Genomic DNA, 21993 nt, shown 5'->3' with positions numbered 1-21993 from the left:
AGCATTCTAGCTCTAATGCTCGCTTGCCACTTAATCCCATGAAACCTCGGCTTCCTCATTTATAAGAGAGGAGTAATAACACCTCTCACGTGGGTTGCTGCATGAGGACTAAATGAGATGCTTAGCACTTGGCACGGTGCTTAGTCAGCCCTGTGGTTATCGTAAATCAGGGGAGCAGATGCTGGGGATGCCCCACTCCCAGCCCTCGGCCACCCGAGTTCCCCCGATGCTGAGGTGGGCTGGGCCATGCCGAGGGACAGCTCACTTGCTCAGGCACATGCCCCTCATTCTCTGCCCGGGGGTCGTTCTCGGTGCTACCCCAGCTGGCTCAGCCCACACAGGACAGTCCTAAATTGCCAATCATTGAACGCCTCCGGGGCTTCACCCTCCGGCCCTGAGAGAAGAGGGGCAGTAGTTAAATAGTCCAGCTTCCCCACAGCGGTCATTCTCAAGCGTATTCTACGTGGGCCCCCAGCATGACTGAGCCCCAGCTGCCCACAATGCCAGTTAAAGCAGCCTTTGCATTTCTCCTTCCCCTGACGTATACTTCCACGTATGCTTCCTGGGCTCACCTCCCAAATAAACCATTGGCACCCAAGTCCTTGCCTCAACGTCGGCTTCTGAAGTGTCCAATGTAAGATAATGAGGAAACTGAGGCCCAGAGCAGCTCTGCGGCTTGTGTGAGGGCACAGGTAGGGTGTGCTGGGCCTGGGGTTTGAACCATGGCTTCTCTGGCCCCGAAGCCCACGGGCCCAATCACCATATAACCTCACCTCTGGTCCCGAATGCCTGTCCTGTTTCTGTCTTTCCTCATTCTGTTTGTTCTCTCATATTTTTATCCTCTTCTGTACAACCATGGGAAGGAAGCCATTTTATAGAGAGGGGAACATTTCTCCTTTTGTCTCCTTACAAACATAACCTAACTCAACCTCCCTGCCTTTCCGCCTTGACCTTCATGCCATCTCCACTCCAGAGTGAGAGACACCAGAGGGACCCACGAGGGGACCCTGCAATGCCCAATGTGGCCAGAAGGGGTGAAGCCATCTCAGCCCACAGGGGGTTACCTAGGTCAAGCCCCTTTTATTGGGCATGGCCAATAGAAAGCTAAGTAGCCATGGCTCTTGCCCTGAACAAGCAAATAGTTTTATAGAAAAAAGCGTTACTTTCCTTACCTGGAAAATGGGAATAATAGCTTCTTCATCCAAAGGTTGTTGTGAGAACTAAACAAGACTGTGCAGGTATTGGGCTTAGCACACAGTAAGGCCCCAAGAGTTAAATAGAAATAAAAGCTTCTTGTGGGGAGGACAGGAAGCAGCTGTCAGTTTAAGCTGGGTCTTGATGATAAGTATGAGTTGGAACTATTAAGCTGCTGGTAACCATGAGGCTCAGTGAATGGGGAGAGCCTGTCCAGGAGATAGCATGATCAACAAAGCCCTGATTGCTTCATTTGAGCCCCTGGATCCAGCTATGCCTGAAGCCAGGACTTCCTTCGTTGTTTAAACTATTTTGTGTTAATTTCCTGTTGCTTGCAATGGGAGGGACCTAACATAAATCCTCGTCTTCTTTTTGCACGGGTTCTCCTGTCAGTCGTCAGATGAATATATCTTAACGTTTAGACTGTTCTTCCTTCCCAGACCACACACTAATCTTAACAACAATGTCCAGCGTGACCGGTTGTCTGGTTATACCCACTGGGGCCCTCGAGTCTTCCAGCTGAGGCCGTAGGTATCATGGGAAAGAGACAAGCCATCCCTGTGTCTGGTCTGAATTCTGGAGCCACAAAATCTGTGAGCATAACAAATACCAGTGCTTTGAGTCGTTGGGATGATTTGTTACACAATGGTAGGAACTGAAATACCCTCCTACCCTCCATGCCCATGTTCACGAAGAAAAAGATAACTCAAATACATGGCACAAATAGATAATCTTTAATGTCAATAAACAGCTCCCCATCATACCAGACAATATGCTGTGGGAAAAGATACAGAAGCATCCAACAGAGAGAGAGATCTGTTCTAACTACACTAATTTCTTAGCACGAGAGAAATGGCTTTGGTTCACACACAAACACAGAGCGATCCTCAGGGTGTGACAAGAAGGGGTATCGTCTTGGATGGGGGGTGCAGCAGCCGTGGTGGCCATTTTATTCCCTGTAACTGTCCTTTGCCGGTCTTCTGTGAGTCAGAGTCGCCAGGATTCGGTCAAAAAATGTTACTTCTGTTCTATCATATTTTATTTACTTGACTTACACACACGCTACTGTTACTGAAGGTGGGGTCTTCACAGACAGGAGGACGCTGGGTGAAACTTCACTGACGGGCGAGGCAGACAGAAGGGAGTACTCAGGACTGAGGTCCCGGCCCAGTGCCTTGCTCACTAAGCGGACACACAGGCACACACACGTGCTCACCTGAGGGCACACACACCAGAACATCCACATACATACCCACAGGGAGTCCCCAGAATGAAAGCTAACACAAGGACGAGTTCAATTAAACCAGGAGAGCCTTCTTACACTGGAATATTTTTTGTTGCCGTTTGGTTTCTCCAAATAGGCTAATCTATTTATCACATCCACTAAAGAGAAGACAGAGTACTTACACTTTTGGGGAAAGGTACCAGGTTTGAAGAACCCCTAGGAACAGCAGCCCATTCAGAAGTCACCCAGTGGGTGTGCATTTTGGGCATGGGGGTCAGGCCTCCCAACACTGGCCAAACTCTTGGAAAATTTTGTCTCAATGGAGGTTGGCACCTTTGGGGAGGCCCTTTCTCTGGCCTGAGGTTGAAAGTGCATTTTGGGGCAGGGGGATCCACAAGAGCAAGCACTGCCCGTAAGTCTCAGAGCAGAGCCCACTCAGCTCATGACCTATGGATGGGACTTCTGGAAAGTTCTCGGGCCTCGCTCCTTGAGGGTGGCCAGTTTGTGATCAATAGTCAGCTTCCTTTCAGTTCTGAGAGGAGTTGTGTGTGTGTGTGTGTGTGTGCGGTGATGAGTGCGTGTGCAGGTGTGGATGTAATAGTATACGTATATGGCATATTTTTTGTCCTAAGTTTTCTTCCTTTTTTCACAAATGAAAGCTGCCTTCCCCACAGCCCTCAGGTCACCTCCAGTGAGGCAGGGGACACACGGTCACACTCGGCCCGGGACCGCAGGCTGTGCCACTGCTCCACTGCCGTGCGGTGGGCACTGAGCATCCGCCGCCAGTGGTTGGATTCTGAGGGGCCCGAAGAGTACTGGCCGATGACGATCCTCCCGATGAAGTCGTTGCTGCTCTTCATGTTGTGGCCGAACACTAGCCAGAGGGGCGAGAGGAGGAGGGGGCAGGACAGGAGGCAGGAGCAAGACAGAGGCGTTAGTCTCCATACTCCTCAACTGCAGGTGCGAGGTCCTTGTCTTCAGGACACTGTTACTTTTAACCATGAGAATTCCCTGATTCCCTCATCATCCTCCCACGAGTCCCTTGGCTGCAACTTTAAACTTCCGACCCATAGACTCACCACACTGTCCTCAGGGCACTACAGCCGGACAGTCCTGGTGGAACTGCCAGCCACCACTGGAGTCCAGCTGAGCACTTAAACCAGGGTTCCCAAGCCCGGCACTGTTGACATTGGGGCCTGGATAATTCTTTGTGGGGCATCCTGTGCACTGTAGGAGGTCCAGCAGCACCTCAGGCCTCTACCCACCAGATCCCAGTAGCACCCACCGCCCCCAGCTGTCAAAACCCCAGAGTCTCCAAACATGGCCTGGTATCCCCAGGAGGTCAATTCATCCCAGATAAGACCCACTGGGCCATGGGGCCAGACATCCTAGGTGAATCCTGGCTCTGTCATTCAACAGCTCTGAGACCCTGAGACAAGCAAAGGAGCCCCTCTGACACTCAGTTTCCTCCTCGGTTACACAGGAATCTTAACAGTACTTTGAGAGCTTTCAGTGAGATAATGCACACTGTGCCTGGCACTCAGTAAGTGCTCAATAAACACTACACTGCTCTTTCCATCCTCAATTTCTACCTCTTGACCTTTTACAAAAGGGACCTAGGCAACAGAGGCAAGTTTCCTGAGAGAAAGGGCTCCAGCAATTTCTCCTCCCCTTGTTGCACTGCATGTCTCTTTGGAAGGCTGTTAATTCCCATGCAAGCTTAATTTGTGTATTTCAAGCCTAATGAGATAGCTTGATTTATCTTCCCAGCCGAGTTCTGCCTAATTCCTTATCTGCATGTGGGTAGTCCAGGCATGCCATCTCACTAACGGGGAAGCAGGCTGTGTCTGTGTTATAAATGAAAGACTACAGAATGGGGACTATCACAAATTCACCCAGCGTGAGCAGAGCACAGGCAGGCTGGATCCCAGGAGGGATGCCCATTATCAAACAAACCAGCTAAAATATGCAGCCCAAAACAGAGCTTGAATGCTAACAAATCTCTGTTTCCCCTGTGGGGCTCACATCAAGAATTCCAAATGTAAAAATATGGGGAAAAAAAGAAAAGTGGAAAAACAAAACCAAAAATCTCATCCATTGTCTTTAAACCCAGAAAAGACCTAGAGTGAACCAGGCTAAGTGAAACGCTGTGCCATCTCCATCAAGAGTGTCCCGTACCTGTCAGCTCCGTGAACAAAAATTGGACCAGGTATATTTTTTGTACATTTGGTAAAGTGTTCACTTTGCATAGGTAGACCTTATTTATATGAAAATCCCTTATGGAAGAGAAAAATTAGGAAAAGAATCTTTGCTTAATAAAGGAAATTGCTGAGAAGCTCTCTGATGCATCTGAAAAAAAAGAAAAAACTTTTTTGAATAGGTAACATTCAGGACTCTTGAACTACACCTAGTGGGCAATGTAAGGTTTAATTTTCACCAAATGAAAACAAGTTACCAGAGTCCCCTTCCCCGTGGGCCTCAAATCAAAAGTAAGACATTAGGAGACTATTTCAGGCCTCATTTGGCTTTCTTTCCTGGGGGCAAAATGTTCTGTCTTCCTCTGCCTCTCCAAAGCTCAAGAATGAAAATGCAGAAACATCCTAGTCAATAGGTGTAGGTTTTGCTTCCTTGGCAAGTGGTTCTAAGAGGAAATCTCAAAGGTTCTCAGGCACTGTTGGTGAAAGAGGAAGCATGTTCAACTTTTGGGGGAGGTTCACAGTATCTGCTCAAAATAAGAATGTCATTACTCAAGATTCAGCAATTCTACTTCTATGGATCTGTCCCATAGAATTATCTGCACAAATGGACAAAGATAAACATACAAGAATTATCCACTGTAGCAGGGGTTGGCAAATTAGAGCCCTCAAGCTAAATCTGGTCTGTACGGGTTTTTTGTAAATAAAGTTTTACTGGAACCCAGTCAAACCCATTTATTTACATAATGCCCGCAGCTGCTTTTGTGCTACAGCAGCAGAGTTGAGTAGCTGCAGCAGAGACTGTGTGGCCTACAAAGCTGAAAATATTTACTAGCTGGCCCTTTACAAAGAAGTTTACCAACCCCTGCTCTAGAACATCATTTGTGAGAATGAAAAATGGAAATAACAAAAACACTTCATGATGAAGTGTGGCTGAGGCTTGTTGGTACCCTGCCTGCCCCCTCAGCCCCCCCCCAGAGGCTACCCATAGCTTCTGTTGCTGGCATCCTTCCATGAGCGCCCAGTGCTCTCTGCCTGGGACATGTCAGTGTATGCTGACAATGTGACTTTCAGTAGGGGCCTTGGACCACTCAATAGAAACTTGGCCTCTGAAAAGGCTGGGGACTAGGGTCAATCCAAATCCTAGACACCAAGGCTTCAGTGCTCTTCCCTGGTTGGCGATCCTCCGAGCATGCTGCCACACGTCGTTATTGGGAGAATTAAGTGCTGTCCATACACAACTGGAAACTCACGGCCAGTCTCTCCTGGACTCTGCCTTTTGCTGATTTGAGTCTGTATCCTTTCACTTCAATAAACCATAACCAGGAGTATAACAGCTTTTCTGAGTTCTGTGAGCCCTTCTAGAGTATCACTGAACCTGACGGTGGTCCTGGGGCCCTCCCGAGCTGCAGTTACCCACGCATCAATCGTCCTTGATTGGGGGCTTCCCTGGTGGCGCAGTGATTAAGAATCCGCCTGCCAATGCAGGGGACACAGGTTCAAGTCCTGGTCCAGGAAGATCCCACATGCCGTGGAGTAACTATGCCCGTGTGCCACAACTACTGAGCCTGCGCTCTAGAGCCCGTGAGCCACAACTACTGAGCCTGTGTGCCGCAACTCCTGAAGTCCATGTGCCTAGAGCCCGTGCTCCGCAACAAGAGAAGTCACAACAATGAGATGCCCACACACCACAGTGAAGAGTAGCCCCCGCTCGCCACAGCTAGAGAAAGTCCGTGCACGTCAACAAAGACCCAACACAGCCAAAAATAAATAAATAAGTAAATCAATTAATTAATTAAATAAACTAAAAAAAATTCATCCTTGATTGGCCTGTCTCACTTCCCCAGCCTCTTACTGGTGTTTCCTGGGATCACCTTCCTAGTAGCCTGCTTGCACCCATGTCCTTGTTTTAGGATCAGATTTGGGAGCACCCAGACTAAGACTGGAGAGGACTAATTAAATAATTTCTGATGTGACGATACCATGGAAACCAGAACCATGGTAAAAAATGAGACAGACCTATATATACAAGATGGAAACATCTCCAAGACATATTGCTAGGAGACAAAATCAAGTTGCAAAACAGTATATGTAAACACAATCTCTTTTTGCTTAAGAAAATGTTAACATATAGAATAGAAAACAGTATCTGGAAGAATATTCACAAAATTGTTAAGAGTAGCTCTCCCTAGAGAGAGGAAACAGAGAACTTGCCACTTTTTCTACTTATTATATAAGTATGTACCGTTTGAACTTCTTACAAGAATATATTATTTTGGAAAGAAAACAGAGGAAACAATAAGTTGATATTAGAGAATCAACATCGAAATTACCAGAAGGCGCAGAAGGATGAGTGGCGATCTGATAGCCTACGTGCCTTCACCCAATGTGCAAAGTAACTGGCCTTGGTAAGTCACTCAGCACTTGAAAGGTGGTCGCTCCTCAGTGATTCGGCCCTTCTGATGGGAAGCAGTTGCTGCTATGGCCATCTGACCTGATTGGCAGGCTTTGGGACTTGCAAATCACTTGGTAAAGTTATGGCAATCTTAACAGTCTTTTAAAAACCATACATTTAAAATGCAAATTATAACAAGCTGAATAAGACGAATGACTTCTATCATAAAAGTTGCCTGGGCAACTATCAAGATTTGCCATCACTGTAAATTCTAGGGAGTGTGAGAATAGGGAATTAAGACTGGATATTTACTGAATCCAGAAAGGGGCTCAGAGACAGGAGACCAGATACCCCTGACCACTCCACTTTGTAGATAGGGAAGCCAAGTCACTGAGCAAGCTGGTGAGACACTCGCAGTATTTGCAGCAAAAAACCTGTAAAGGAAGCAAATTCCTCATAACTGGATCCCTACCTTTCTCCTCTTTAGAAACAATAACATCTAGAAATTTTGTTGTGAGGCACCCCAAATATCCCCACTGGCTGCTATGGGGGACTCGTCCTACTGCAGTCAACAGTAACAACCTTTACAAACCAGAGAGTGACAAAAAGGCATAGATGTCAGCAAGGACCTACTGTATAGCACAGGGAACTGTGCTCAATATCTTATAATAACCCATAATGGAAAAGAATCTGAAAAAGAATGTGTATGTGTGTGTGTGTGTGTGTGTGTGTGTGTGTGTATAACTGAATCACTTGGCTGTACACTTGAAACTAATACAACATTGTAAATTAACTATACTTCCATTAAAAAAAAAAGGCATAGATGTCACAAAGTCCATGCACAAAACCTGTGAAGAGGGCACCTCACATTTCCTCTTAGATCCTATTTACTCTTCATGGCTTTAGACGTAATTCAAATAAACTTGGTCATGTGGTTTCCCCATCTGGAGTAATTTAAATTCATCTGGTAGACTGTGACTACCAGACAGATACCAGAACTTAAAAAAGTACAACAGAACCAGGGCCATTTGGTGAAGGGGCAAACAACCCTTTCCTCCTTCATAGAGCCCGGGGAAACTCACTGTGCGATCATTAATTTTTATAATGAAGATTCTGAATCAGTAGGAAAGCTCAACGTCCTGGTTAATGGGTCAAAGGAAGTACAAACAGTTTTCTATCAAACAGTTAAAACTTTAAAGCCTTTTTTTTTTTTTTTTTTTTTTTTTTTTTTTGCGGTACGCGGGCCTCTCACTGCTGTGGCCTCTCCCGTTGCGGAGCACAGGCTCCGGACGGGCAGGCTCAAAGGCCATGGCTCACGGGCCCAGCCGCTCCGCGGCATGTGGGATCTTCCCGGACCGGGGCAGGAACCCGTGTCCCCTGCATCGGCAGGCGGACTCTCAGCCACTGCGCCACCAGGGAAGCCCCTAAAGCCTTTTTAAAAATAAAATTTAATTAATTAATTAATTTTTGGCTGCGTTGGGTCTTCTTTGCTGCGCGCGGGCTTTCTTTAGTTGCGGCGAGCGGGGGCTACTCTTCTTTGCGGTGCGCGGGCTTCTCATTGCGGTGGCTTCTCTTGTTGCGGAGCACAGTCTCTAGGCACGTGGGCTTCAGTAGCTGTGGCACACGGGCTCAGTAGTTGTGGCTCGTGGGCTCTAGAGCGCAGGCTCAGTAGTGGTGGCGCACGGACTTAGTTGCTCCGCAGCATGTGGGATCTTCCTGGACCAGGGCTCAAATCTGCATCCCCTGCATTGGCAGGTGGATTCTTAACCACTGCGTCACCAGGGAAGTCCCTAAAACCTTTTTTAAAGTTTAAGGGGAACGCGTTTGGCGAGTAGAAAATTTACTCACACAAAACCCCTTTAGTGCCCCTCCCCCAGTGATCAGAGAACAGCACCGGGCATGCCAGGAACGTGCTCTGTGCCCTGTCACACTGTTCTCTCTCTAACCTCAACAAACCTCATGCACCCTGACGGCTACAGTCTCCAAGGATCACCCTCTGTGTGGACCAGTGAGTCACTGAAGTCCAGCTCTATCCTCAGACGCCGTGGACACACCTGGCATATTCTACTTTCTGAAATTTAAAGAATCACCAACATATTGAAACCATGTACAAGCCCCTGCATCCTTGTCATGTTGCAGCAAAAATAGAAATAAGGTTTTTTTCTTTTCTGACAAACAAGGAAAATAAAGGAACAATGGGTAGGCTAGGGAAACAACATAAACTGGCCTGAAAGAGTTAAGCAATCCTAGTTTTACTTTAACTGTTACTTGTCCTTCACAAAGCTAACTCCTTAAACACTCTCTGACTCATGTAAAGTACATCCTGCACCTGGTATTTACATCCCCTACACTCCCTTGTAACAATTTACCCCTTGTAGCATTCTTCATTTCAGAAAGGTCCCCAGCCATAACCCAGAGAGGAACAGAACTAATTACTGGGCTGCCTGATGCCAGCTGTGACTGTTTTAACTTTTTGCAAAAAAAAAAAAAAAAAAAAGAATACAAGGCCATCATTGCTTTGATCCCTATCACCTATCCCAGACCTCAGACTATAAGACCTCTCCTGGGACTCCACTGGTGGCACAGTGGTTAAGACTCCGTGCTCCCAATGCAGGGGGCCCGGGGTTCGATCCCTGGTCAGGGAACTAGATCCCACATGCGTGCCACAACTAAGAGTTCCCATGCCACAACTAAGGAGCCTGCCTGCCGCAACTAAGACCCAGAGCAACCAAATAAATAAAATGTCGAAGAGAAATGCACACTTCGATATACCTCCCAAGGAGGGGAAAAAAAAAGACCTCTCCTAATTCCCCGAAGAGGGGGGCACAGTTCTTGAGGCGCTAGCCTGCTATGTTCCCTTTTTGTCTGGCAAAGAATAAAGCTACTCTTTCTCCTCCGAAACTCTGTCTCCGTATCTTATTTCAGCATCCGTGTAAAAAGAGCCTATATTTTGACATCAATATCTGTCTGCTTCTGTGGTGCTGATTGCCATGGCAATTCAGATTAGGGAAACACAACTGGCAAAACAAAAGCATGATGAGAGGCACCAATGGGCTCAAGGCTTTGAAGGAACATGGAGAGTACCACTGCTTTATGAAGCACCTACTATGTGTATGGCTCAGGGCTAAGCATATCACATGGATGAACTCAATCTTCGTATCAACCCACTAGAATGGGGTTTCTCACCCTCAGCACTGCTGACATTTGGGGCCAGATTGTTCCACGTTATGGGGGCTGATCTGAGCACTGCAGGATGTCCAGCAGCACCCCTGGCCTCTGCCCACTGGATGCCATTAGCAGTCCTCTCCCCAGCTGTGACAACCAAAAGTATCTCCAGACACTGCCAAACATAATCCACCCCCTCCCCTTCCACTGAGAACCACTGCTCTAAGGCAGCTGCTGTCACTGGCCCATTTTACAGCTGGGGAGCCCGAGGCCCAGAGGTGCAGGGAGATCCCTGCTCCAGTCAACATCCACGTGCCCTGAGTGAGTCAGGGGCAAGGTGAGGCTTTCACGTGTTGATATGTGCTGTAAAAATGATTTTGTTCTTTCCCACAAGAGCTAAACTCTTTTGGTTGCTAATTTAGTTTGCCAAGGCAGACGGTTCTGGCAGGGAAGCTGGACGACTTAGAGTGTGGGTGTGATAAACACTGCAAATGAAAAGGAAAGAAAATCTTGATCTTTACCAGTGGGAGCAGACTTGGCAGCTGCCCAGTTTGCAGGTTCGGTTCACAAGGTGATGCCCCCACCTGCACAGAGACCCCCGCCTCATGGAACCCCACCTCATAGCTGTCCCCTGCAGTCCACCTCTTGGGTGCTGGATTGAGCATGCTCCCGCATTTCTGAAAAAGCTGCACTAAGGGCTTCCCTGGTGGCACAGTGGTTGAGAGTCTGCCTGCTGATGCAGGGGACACAGGTTCGTGCCCCGGTCCGGGAAGATCCCATATGCCGCGGAGAGGCTGGGCCCGTGAGCCATGGCCGCTGAGCCTGCGCATCCGGAGCCTGTGCTCCGCAACGGGAGAGGCCACAACGGTGAGAGGCCCGCGTACTGCAAAAAAAAAAAAAAAAAAAAAAAGCTGCACTGAGCTACCAAAACCCATCCTAGCAGTTTCACAGTCCTCCTGAACTCCTCACTGTGGAGGGATCCCTACGCTTAGTCAGGCTGTTCACGAGTGATCTCAGCCCTTGGAGGAGCCCAGTCTACATGCCCCTGCTTCCTCCCCTTCCCCCTCCCCACAGGCCACTCCACAAATGGACCCATTCTCTTTTCAACTTTTGCAAAACTTCCTCAAATTACAGTTGGTCCCCTGCATCTGTAGACATGGAGGCCATTTCATATAAGGGACGTGAGCATCCACGTAGTTTGGGATCCAAGGTGGGTCTGGAACCAACTGCCTGCAAATACCTCTTTTTTCTTCTCTCTGGAACCTAGAAGCTGTTTCAGGTTTTTCTTTAAAACCAGGTAGATCATATCACTTCCCTGGGCCTCGGTTTCCCCATTTACACAATGAGTGGGTTTATGTAGGATTTAAGGTCCCTTTCAGCTCCGAGATTTCTTAAGTTCTAGTATCATCCATGATTTAAGGGTGACGTTTTTCATGCTTTCTTGGCTCATTCTGTGATTCATAGCAGCTGCATGGACGGAACTTTTTCTCCATGTTTTTCCTTCTAATAGTCATCGTGACAATTTAGATAGCAGTATTACAATAATTTAAAATCAGCAATGCCAAATCCTGACATCTTTTTACTAGGCACTGAGCAAAGTACTTTATATACATTTTTGACTTAACCAACACCACCATCCTATTAGGGAAGGTGCTATTTATACACCCAATTTGCAGATGGGGAATTAGAGGCTCAGAGGGCTTAGGAGGTTGAGTGTCCAAGGTCACACAGCCAGCATGGGCATAGAAGGAATTGAAATTCAAAGCTCAGCATCATATCTCCTCCTTCTGTCTCAGAAAGAAGAGACTTCTCACCCATTCCCCCCTTCCACTGACCCTGACACAAGACAAAGACAAGATTAGGAACAGAAATATACACAACAGGTCCTCAAGTCAGCATGTCAAGGCAGAGGTGCCAAGAGTCAGAATGGCCCTAAAACCCCCTCATGACAGTGCCGTGTGCACCCCAATGTTCATTGCAGCACTATTTACAATAGCCAGTCATGGAAGCAACCTAAATGCCCATGGACAGATGAACTCATAAAGAAGATGTGGCACATATATACAATGGAATATTACTCAGCCATAAAGAGGAATGAAATTGGGTCATTTGTAGAGACATGGATGGACGTAGAGACTGTCATACAGACTGAAGTAAGTCAGAAAGAGAAAAACAAGTATCGTATATTAATGCATGTGTGTGGAACCTAGAAAAATGGTACAGATAAACCGGTTTGCAGGGCAGAAATAGAGACACAGATGTAGACAACAAACGTATGGACACCAAGCGGGGAAAGGGGGTGGTGGTGGTGGGATGAATTGGGAGATTGGGGCTGACATATCTACACTAATATGTATAAAATAGATAACTAATTTTAAAAAAAGACCTCTTTAAGTAATAGAAGACATGAAGAGATGAAAAATAAATAAATAAAATTAAAAAATAAAGTACAAGGCCCAGGGTAGAGGCCCCTTTTGCCCAGGTCTGGAGGCAATGATGGCTTAAAGTGTTGGATTCCTTTAATCCAGTGGTTCTCAGCTGGGGCCAATCCTGCCCCCCAAATTTGGCAATGTCAGGAGACATCTGGATTGTCACACTGGGGATGGGGGGTTACTACTGGCATCTAGTGAGTAGAGGCCAGGAATGTTCCTAACCATGGTACACTGCACAGGACAGCACCACATCAAAGAATTATCTGACCCCAAATGTCAACAAGTGCCAAGGTTAAAATTCCTGCCTTAAGGGAAAAGCACGCGTTTTAGGGTTTCCCTTCATTAACACCCAATCCATTGTCACCAAAGGAAAGTCTCTGTGACCCAAGTGGCTACAAAGATCTGCAGGGAAAAAGAGCTGGGAGGGGAGAGGGAGGGAGAGAAGTCACCTCTCTGAGATAAAGAGTGTTTGGGAGCTCAACAGAGAAGAAATTCCAGAGCAAATTCAGGGCCGAGAGGAAACCCGGGACTGGGGGAAGGGACTGCTGAGAATGTCGCTGTGGCTTATGAATCAGATCTTCCTCCTTGCCCAAGAGAAAGAAGTCAAGATTGTAATCTGTTTTAAAATTCCTTCGGACCACGGCCGGACTACTTCTTTGTGTCTGTGTGGAAACTGAGCCATGTGGAGCCTGCGTTTACAGGGATGACATATGGGTTGAAGAATCACGTTCAGATCTGTGTGTGGATTACAGTCTAGGAGGAAGCATTTAAAAGTGTGACTGTAATGTAATGTGCTTGTTTTTACATGAACAACTGAAACTTACACGTCTGAATGAGGATCATCTTTGTTTAAGAGATGCTGGCATTGCTTTGGGAGAGAATGTTCACTGCAAACTGTCTACCGAGCTAGTTATAAGACACCCACTGAAGCTTTAGAAGATGTCCCTCGTCTTCTAAAATAACTGAGAAAATAAAGGGGAGATACCACGAACATGAAAATCACTTGGAAGACTTTTAAAAGTATCAGTGCCTGGGCCTCACCCCAAGAGATTCTGTTGATTGGTTTAGGGGTGGGGGACTGGATGCCAGTGTTTTTCAACTGTTCCCCAGGTGATTCTCATATGTGGTCAGGTTAGACACACTGTATTAGGAGCAGATCAAAATATCCACTGGACTGGTGGCTTAGCTGGGGAAAAACCCCACACGTTTGGTGTCAGAAATGTTGTGAGTAGAGAAAAACAGACAGTTTTTTCTTTTCACTGTGTTCCAATAAAACGTTATTTATAAAAACAGGGAGTGGGACAGATTTAGCCCATGGGCTGTGATCTGCCAATCCCTGATCTATCTAGGGCAGTGATGTTCAAAGTACAGACCCCAGAACACCAGCTTCAGCATCACCTAGAGCCTGTTAGAAATGCAAGTTCTCAGGTGTCATCAAGGATCTACTGAATCTACTGGAGATCTACTTGTCCTATATAATTTTTCCTTATTCCCCAACAGAGTCTCTTTCTTAACCTTCAAAGCGGGTCAATGCAGCAATTGTCTTGAATCCTAGCTCAAGACAAGGTGTCAAATCCTAGTGATAGGTGGAGGCCCAGCTGGGATCCAGCCAGAGTGACAGTGGTAGAGCTGGGGTTGAACTCAGGTCCTGATGACCTCCTGGGTCCCTACTCTTAACCTCTCTTGGCATTTGCAGCATTCTAAATCATGCTTTGAAAGAAATGATGCTGACTTGGATAGGCACATTCTAGTATGTTTAAATATCACCCTACTTTTAGAATAGATACATAAATTGTTGTATAGTTACACACTGAAATACTATATTAAAAATGTGATGAAAGGGGACTTCCCTGGTGGTCCAGTGGTGAAGACTTCACCTTCCAATGCAGGGGGTGTGGGTCTGATCCCTGGTCGGGGAGCTAAGATCCCACATGTCTCGCGGCCAAAATGCAAAACATAAAAAACAGAAGCAATATTGTAACAAATTCAATAAAGACTTTAAAAAAAATGTGATGAAAAACCACAAGTACACATAATTATATGAATAAATTTCATAAGGATGATGTTGAGTGAAGGAAGTGGTATGATTCCACCTACACAAAGGTCAAAAAGAGACAAAATGAATGTATGATAAGAAAAGTCAGCACAGTGTTCCCTGGGGGAGGGAGTAGTAATTGAAAAGGGCACGAGGAAATTTCTGGGAATGCTCTTTTTCTTGATCTGAGTGCCAGTCACATGGGTGTGTTCGTTTTATAAAAATTCATGAATTGTATCTTTAAGATTGATGTACTTTTCTATATGTATATTACACTGCAACAAAAAGTCAACTTTAAAAAACAAACGAATGGGACTAATGTCTACAACTGACCTTGAAATGCATAGGAAAAAAAGGAATCAAGAGATAAATAGAGAGATGGAGAGACGTGTGGTAAAGCAAGCAGAAAATGTTCAATGCAGAATCTAAGTGGTGGGAATACGGATGTTGACAGAACCATTCTTTCAAAAATTTTTAAAGTTTCTTAATAAAATGTTGGGATTTAAAAAAACCCAAACACACAAACAGCTTAATTGTCCTACTTTTATATTTTATAGCTTTCGCTTGCTTCTTTATACCATAGAAATATCAATTTCCAGGTCTTGTGCCCATTCAGTTCACAGGCTGGTCACAGGGCTGTTGGATCCTGCAGCAGGGAGGCAACTTGGTGAATCATCCGGGACACAGGAGCGAGCAGGACAAGACTCTGGGGAGACGGTGACGACCTCCCAGTGGGTCCTGCCAGCTTATCCCAATGACCACAATAACCAGACCACACATGGCCAGAAACACTGTCCTGCGCCTGAACCGAGGGGTCTCACACCCTGATGATCTGTCTACTCACAACACCAAACTAAAGGTTCAAGTTGACTTTGGACCACTGACCACAGAGCAAACCCCTGCCTTCAATGCCTTCCTCCTTCCACATGATCTACACCACAAGTCACTGGGGAAATGCAAATTAAAAGCACATCCAGTTGTTTCATTAAAAAAAAATTACCTACATAGAATAAAATCCATCCATTTTTAAGTATACAACGTTTTCTCCCTAGTACTTAACATCATTTCTACTCGGCATAACTCAGCTGTTTTGTTTATTGCCTGTTCTGTTTACAACATTCAAGCACTCACCTGAGGAAACTGGGACTTTTGTCTGATTCCTTCACTGATGTATGTACAGAGCCTGGCTCACAAGAGGTACTCAATGAATATTTGAGTTGAATGAATATATACATTAATATGGAAAAATATCCAAGATCTATTATGTGAAAAGAGTAAGTTGCATGAAAGTATATTTATATATTTTGGATGTTAACAACAGAGGATGGAGATCTATGCGTACACACATGTCACACACACACACACACACACACACAGGTGCGTACATTCCTGGAAAGAAGGCTACAATAAGTTGTTAAGAGTAGTTACCTTTAAGTAGGGGGACTTAGGGATTTTTACTTTTTATTCTGCTCTCTCCTGTATGTTTGTATCATACACACATATGTATTATACATACATATATGAATATACATTTACATGTACATATAATAACAACATAAAAAAGCCTCCAGTACTCCTTGTCCCATGTAACCCCTTCACGTCACCACATGCAGGTGACATGCACCCATAAACCACAATGTGGGGTGGAGTAGAGACCTGATTGAAGAATACTCCGCTCATCTTCCCAGGAGGGTTGCCCAGCCCTGTCTCCCGCTGAGCCAGGCCACAGTGATCTGCCCAGGCCACACTACCTGGGACATGGGGCTCGTCTGCAGAGCAAGATGTTTCTGTCTGGCCCAATGTTTATGGGCAGAAACAGGGAAGCCGTTTGAAACCCTGCACAGATGAGCACGAATTCAGCCAACAGGCTCTGCCCTGGAACTCTTCACACTTAGGCAGCTAAAGCGAAACTGCTGGGAATGATGAGAGGTTAAAATGCCACAAAGAGAAGAAACATGCCCCAAACAAGCGCATTACAGGAGCAGACTGGCTCCGAGCCCACACCAACCTGCCCTTCACAGCTCCTGGCAGAGGCCACCACCTCACCTGCGAACTCCAAGGAGACCAGCAGAGCTGCTACTCCAGCTCAGGGGGTCCCAACCTCAGCACCCCTGACGTTCTTCTCTGTCTTGTGCAGTGTAGGATGTTTAGCAGCATCCCTGGCCTCTACCCATGAGATGCCAATAGCTTCCCCCAAGTTGTGACAACCAAAAATACCTCCAGACATTGCCAGATGTCCCCTACGTGACAAAAATCAGCTCAGCTGAGAACCACCCATCTAACAGCTTTTCTACTTGAGCAGGTGCCCGGGGCTTGCCAGCCAAAAGGTATTTGGTGAATATACTGCAAGGACTTCTCTTGTTAGGCTGAATTCCCCAAGCCTGGAATTTGGTGGTGTGGGATCGCCCATTGACACTGATCATGAACTAAAGTAACAGGTGCTCAGAGAGGCAGGGGAGCAAACTGGTTCAGGGCCCAGGCTGGCTCTTTTGTTTGCCTCTTGGGTGCCCGTGGCAGAGAAAATTGTGTGGTCTCCAAAGCCTTTTCTTCCTGGACAAGCAGCTGGACTACATTTCCCAGCCTCCCCTGCAGGGAGTTGTAGCCAAAAGTGTCTGAGTCGAAGTGGAAGTGATATTCATAACTTCCAGGCCTGCCCCATAAAAATTTCCCATGCAACACACAATCCTCAGCTCTCTCTCTCTCTCCCCCATTCACCAGCTGGAGATGAAACCCTCCAAGGCCTGAGAAGACGGCAGAGCCACAAGATGGAAGGGGCCCGGGTTACTGAATCACCGAGTGGAAGGCCACTTGTGAGAAGACCCACAAAGGATCAGTGTGCAAGAAATAAGGGCCAAGACTCCCTCTTGCAAGAGCACCGGAATCACAACTAACTGCTGAACAATCATCAACAGGAAGACACTGGAACTCAGCAAAAAAGATAACCCACAACCAAAGACAAAGCAGAAGCCACAATGAGACGGTAGGAGGGGCGCAATCACAATAAAATCAAAACCCATAACTGCTGGGTGGGTGACTCACAAACTGGAGAACGCTTATACCACAGAAGTCCACCCACTGGAGTGAAGGTTCTGAGCCCCACGTCAGGCTTCCCAACCTGGGGGTCCAGCAATTGGAGGAGGAATTCCTAGAGAATCAGACTTTGAAGGCTAGTGGGATTTGATTGCAGGACTTCAACAGGACTGGGGGAAACAGAGACTTGCCTCTTGGAGGGCACACACAAAGTAGTGTGCGCATCAGGACCCAGAGGGAAGAAGCAGTGACCCCATAGCAGACTGAACCAGACCTACCTGCTAGTGTTGGAGGGTCTCCTGCAGAGGCAGGGGGTGGCTGTGACTCACGGTCGGGACAAGGACACTGGCAGCAGAAGTTCTGGAAAGTACTCCTTGGTGTGAGCCCTCCCAGAGTTCGCCATTAGCCCCACCAAAGAGCCAGGTAGGCTCCAGTGCTGGGTCGCCTCAGGCCAAACAACCAACAGGGAGGAAACCCAGCCCCACCCATCAGCAGACAAACGGATTAAAGTTTTACTGAGCTCTGCCCACCAGAGCAACACCCAGCTCTACCCACCACCAGTCCCTCCCATCAGGAAGGAAGCTTGCACAAGCCTCTTAGATAGCCTCATCCACCAGAGGGCAGACAGCAGAAGCAAGAAAAACTACAATTCTGCAGCCTGTGGAAGGAAAACCACATTCACAGAAAGACAAAATGAAAAGGCAGAGGACTTTGCACCAGATGAAGGAGCAAGATAAAACCCCAGAAAAACAACTAAATGAAGTGGAGATAGGCAACCTTCCAGAAAAAGAATTCAGAATAATGATAGTGAAGATGATCCAGGACCTCGGAAAAAGAATGGAGGCAAAGATCGAGAAGATGCAAGAAATGTTTAACAAAGACCTAGAAGAATTAAAGAAAAAACACCTAGAAGAATTAAAGAACAAACACACAGAGATGAACAATACAATAACTGAAGTGAAAAATACACTACAAGGAATCAATAGCAGAATAACTGAGGCAGAATAACAGATAAGTGATCTGAAAGACAGAATGGTGGAATTCACTGCCATGGAACAGAATAACGAAAAAAGAATGAAAAGAAATGAAGACAGCCTACGAGACCTCTGGAACAACATTAAACACAACAACATTCGCATTATAGGGGTCCCAGAAGGAGAAGAGAGAGAGATAGGACCCAAGGAAATATTTGAAGAGATTATAGTCAAAAACTTCCCTAACATGGGAAAAGAAATAGCCACCCAAGTCCAGGAAGTGCAGAGTCCCAGGCAGGATAAACCCAAGGAGAAACACGCTGAGACACATAGTAATTAAATTGACAAAAATTAAAGACAGAGAAAAATTATTGAAAGTAACAAGGGAAAAACAACAAATTACATACAAGGAAACTCCCATAAGGTTAACAGCTGAATCTCAGCAGAAACTGTACAAGCCAGAAGGAAGTGGCATGATATATTTAAAGTGATGAAAGGGAAGAAATTGCAACCAAGATTACTCTACCCGGCACGTATCTCATTCAGATTCGATGGAAAAATCAAAAGCTTTACAGACAAGCAAAAGCTAAGAGAATTCAGCACCACCAAACCAGCTTTACGACAAATGCTAAAGGAACTTCTCTAAGTGGGAAACACAAGAGAAGAAAAGAACCTACAAAAACAAACCCATAACAATTAAGAAAATGGTAACAGGAACATACATACCAAAAATTACCTTAAATGTGAATGGATTAAATGCTCCAACCAAAAGACACAGGCTCACTGAATGGATACAAAAACAAGACCCATATATATGCTGTCTACAAGAGACCCACTTCAGACGTAGGGACACATACAGACTGAAAGTGAAGGGATGGAAAAAGATATTCCATGCAAATGGAAACCAAAAGAAAGCTGGAGTAGCAATATTCATATCAGATAAAATAGACTTTAAAGAATGTTACAAGAGACAAGGAAGGACACTACATAATGATCAAGGGATCAATCCAAGAAGAAGATATAACAATTATAAATATATATGCACCCAACACAGGAGCACCTCAGTACATAAGGCAATGCTAACAGCTATAAAAGAGGAAATTGACAGTAACACAGTAATAGTGGGGGACTTTAACACCTTACTTACACCAATGGACAGATCATCCAGACAGAAAATTAATAAGGAAATACAAGCTTTAAATGACACAATAGTCCAGATAGATTTAATTGATATTTATAGGACATTCCATCCAAAAACTGCAGATTACACTTTCTTCTCAAGTGCACACGGAACATTCTCCAGGATAGATCACATCTTGGGTCACAAATCAAGCCTCGGTAAATTTAATAAAATTGAAATCAGGGACTTCCCTCGTGGTGCAGTGGTTAAGAATCCACCTGCCAATGCAGGGGACGTGGGTTTGATCCGTGGTTCAGGAAGATCCCACATGCTGCAGAGCAACTAAGACCGCACGCCACAACTACTGAAGCCCGCCCACCTAGAGCTAGTGCTGCACCACAAGAGAAGCCACAGCAATGAGAAGCCCGCGCAACACAATGAAGAGCAGCCCCTGCTCTCCACAACTGGAGAAGGCCCACGCACAGCAACGAAGACCCAACACAGCCAGGAAACAAAAAAAAATTACTACCTTAAAAATAAATGAATGGGGGCCTCCCTGGTGGCGCAGTGGTTGGGAGTCCGCCTGCCGATGCAGGGGATACGGGTTCGTGCCCCGGTCTGGGAGGATCCCATATGCCGCGGAGCGGCTGGGCCCGTGAGCCATGGCCGCTGGGCCTGCGCGTCCGGAGCCTGTGCTCCGCAACGGGAGAGGCCACAACAGTGAGAGGCCCGCATACCGCAAAAAGAAAAAAAAAAAAAAAAAAAAAAAAAATGAATGAATGAATGAATGAATGAATGAATGAATGAAATTGAAGTCATACAAAGCATCTTTCCCAACCACAATGCTATGAGATTAGAAATCAATTACAGGGAAAAAATGTAAAAAACACAAGCAGATGGAGGCTAAACAATACGTTACTAAATAACCAAGAGATCACTGAAGAAATCAAAAAATACCTAGAGACAAATTACAATGAGAATACGATGATCCAAAACCTATGGGATGCAGCAAAAGCAGTTCTAAGAGGGAAGTTTATAGCAATACAAGCCTACCTCAAGAAACAAGAAAAATCTCAAATAAACAATCTAACCTTACACCTAAAGGAACTAGAGAAAGAAGAACAAACAAAACCCAAAGTTAGTAGAAGGAAAGAAATCATAAAGATCAGAGCAGAAATAAATGAAATAGAAACAAAGAAAACAATAGCAAAGATCAATAAAACTAAACACTGGTTCTTTGGGAAGATAAAGAAAATTGATAAACTTTTAGCCAGACTCACCAAGAAAAAGAGGGAGAGGACTCAAATCAATAAAGTTAGAAATGAAAAATGAGAAGTTACAACAGACACTGCAGAAATACAAAGCATCATAACAGCCTACTACAAGCAACTCTATGCCAATAAAATGGACAACCTGGAAGAAAGGGACAAATTCTTAGAAAGGTATAACCTTCCAAGACTGAACCAGGAAGAAATAGAAAATATGAACAGACCAATCACAAGTAATGAAATTGAAACTGTGATTAAAAATCTTCCAACAAACAAAAGTCCAGGACCAGATGGCTTCATAGGTGAATTCCATCAAACATTTAGAGAAGAGCTAACACCCATCCTTCTCAAACTCTTTCAAAAATTGCAACCAAAGGAACACTCCCAAACTCATTCTATGAGGCCCCCATCACCCTGATACCAAAACCAGACAAAGATACTACAAAAAAAGAAAATGACAGACTAATATCACTGATGAATATAGATAGAAAAATCCTCAACAAAATACTAGCAAACAGAATCCAACAACACATTAAAAGGATCATACACCATGACCAAGTGGGATTTATCCCAGGGATGCAAGGATTTTTCAATATATGCAAATTAATCAATGTGATATACCATATTAACAAACTGAAGGAGAAAAACCATATGATCATCTCAATAGATGCAGAAATAGCTTTTGACAAAATTCAACACCCATTTATGATAAAAACAGTCCAGAAAGTGGGCACAGAGTGAACCTACCTCAACATAATAAAGGCCATATATGACAAACCCACAGCAAACATCATTCTCAATGGTGAAAAACTGAAAGCATTTCTTCTAAGATCAGGAACAAGACAAAGATGTCCACTCTTGCCACTATTATGCAACATCGTTTTGGAAGTCCTAGCCACAGCAACCAGAGAAGAAAAAGAAATAAAAGGAAAATTAGAAAAGAAGAAGTAAAACTCTCAC

At 45.4% G+C, this 21993-nt stretch overlaps 1 protein-coding gene across 1 annotated transcript in view; it reads right to left on the bottom strand.

Annotated features, from left to right (window-relative positions):
• Positions 1-3096: 3096 nt before the first annotated feature.
• SYT17 (synaptotagmin 17) overlaps positions 3097-21993 on the bottom strand; it is a gene marked incomplete at its 3' end in the record, with an annotated part of 76067 nt that continues 57170 nt past the window's right edge. Inside the window, exon 8 of the mRNA XM_081256754.1 lies at positions 3097-3293. Coding sequence (XP_081112880.1) covers positions 3097-3293 — 197 coding nt within the window. The remainder of the gene's footprint in view (positions 3294-21993) is intronic.

The sequence above is a fragment of the Mesoplodon bidens genome (genome assembly GCF_964165515.1).
Source record: "Mesoplodon bidens genome assembly, chromosome: 15".
Taxonomy (NCBI): Eukaryota; Metazoa; Chordata; class Mammalia; order Artiodactyla; family Ziphiidae; genus Mesoplodon; species Mesoplodon bidens.
The sequence above is the reverse complement of the archived record's forward strand: the minus strand, read 5'-3'. Positions and strand labels throughout refer to the sequence as shown.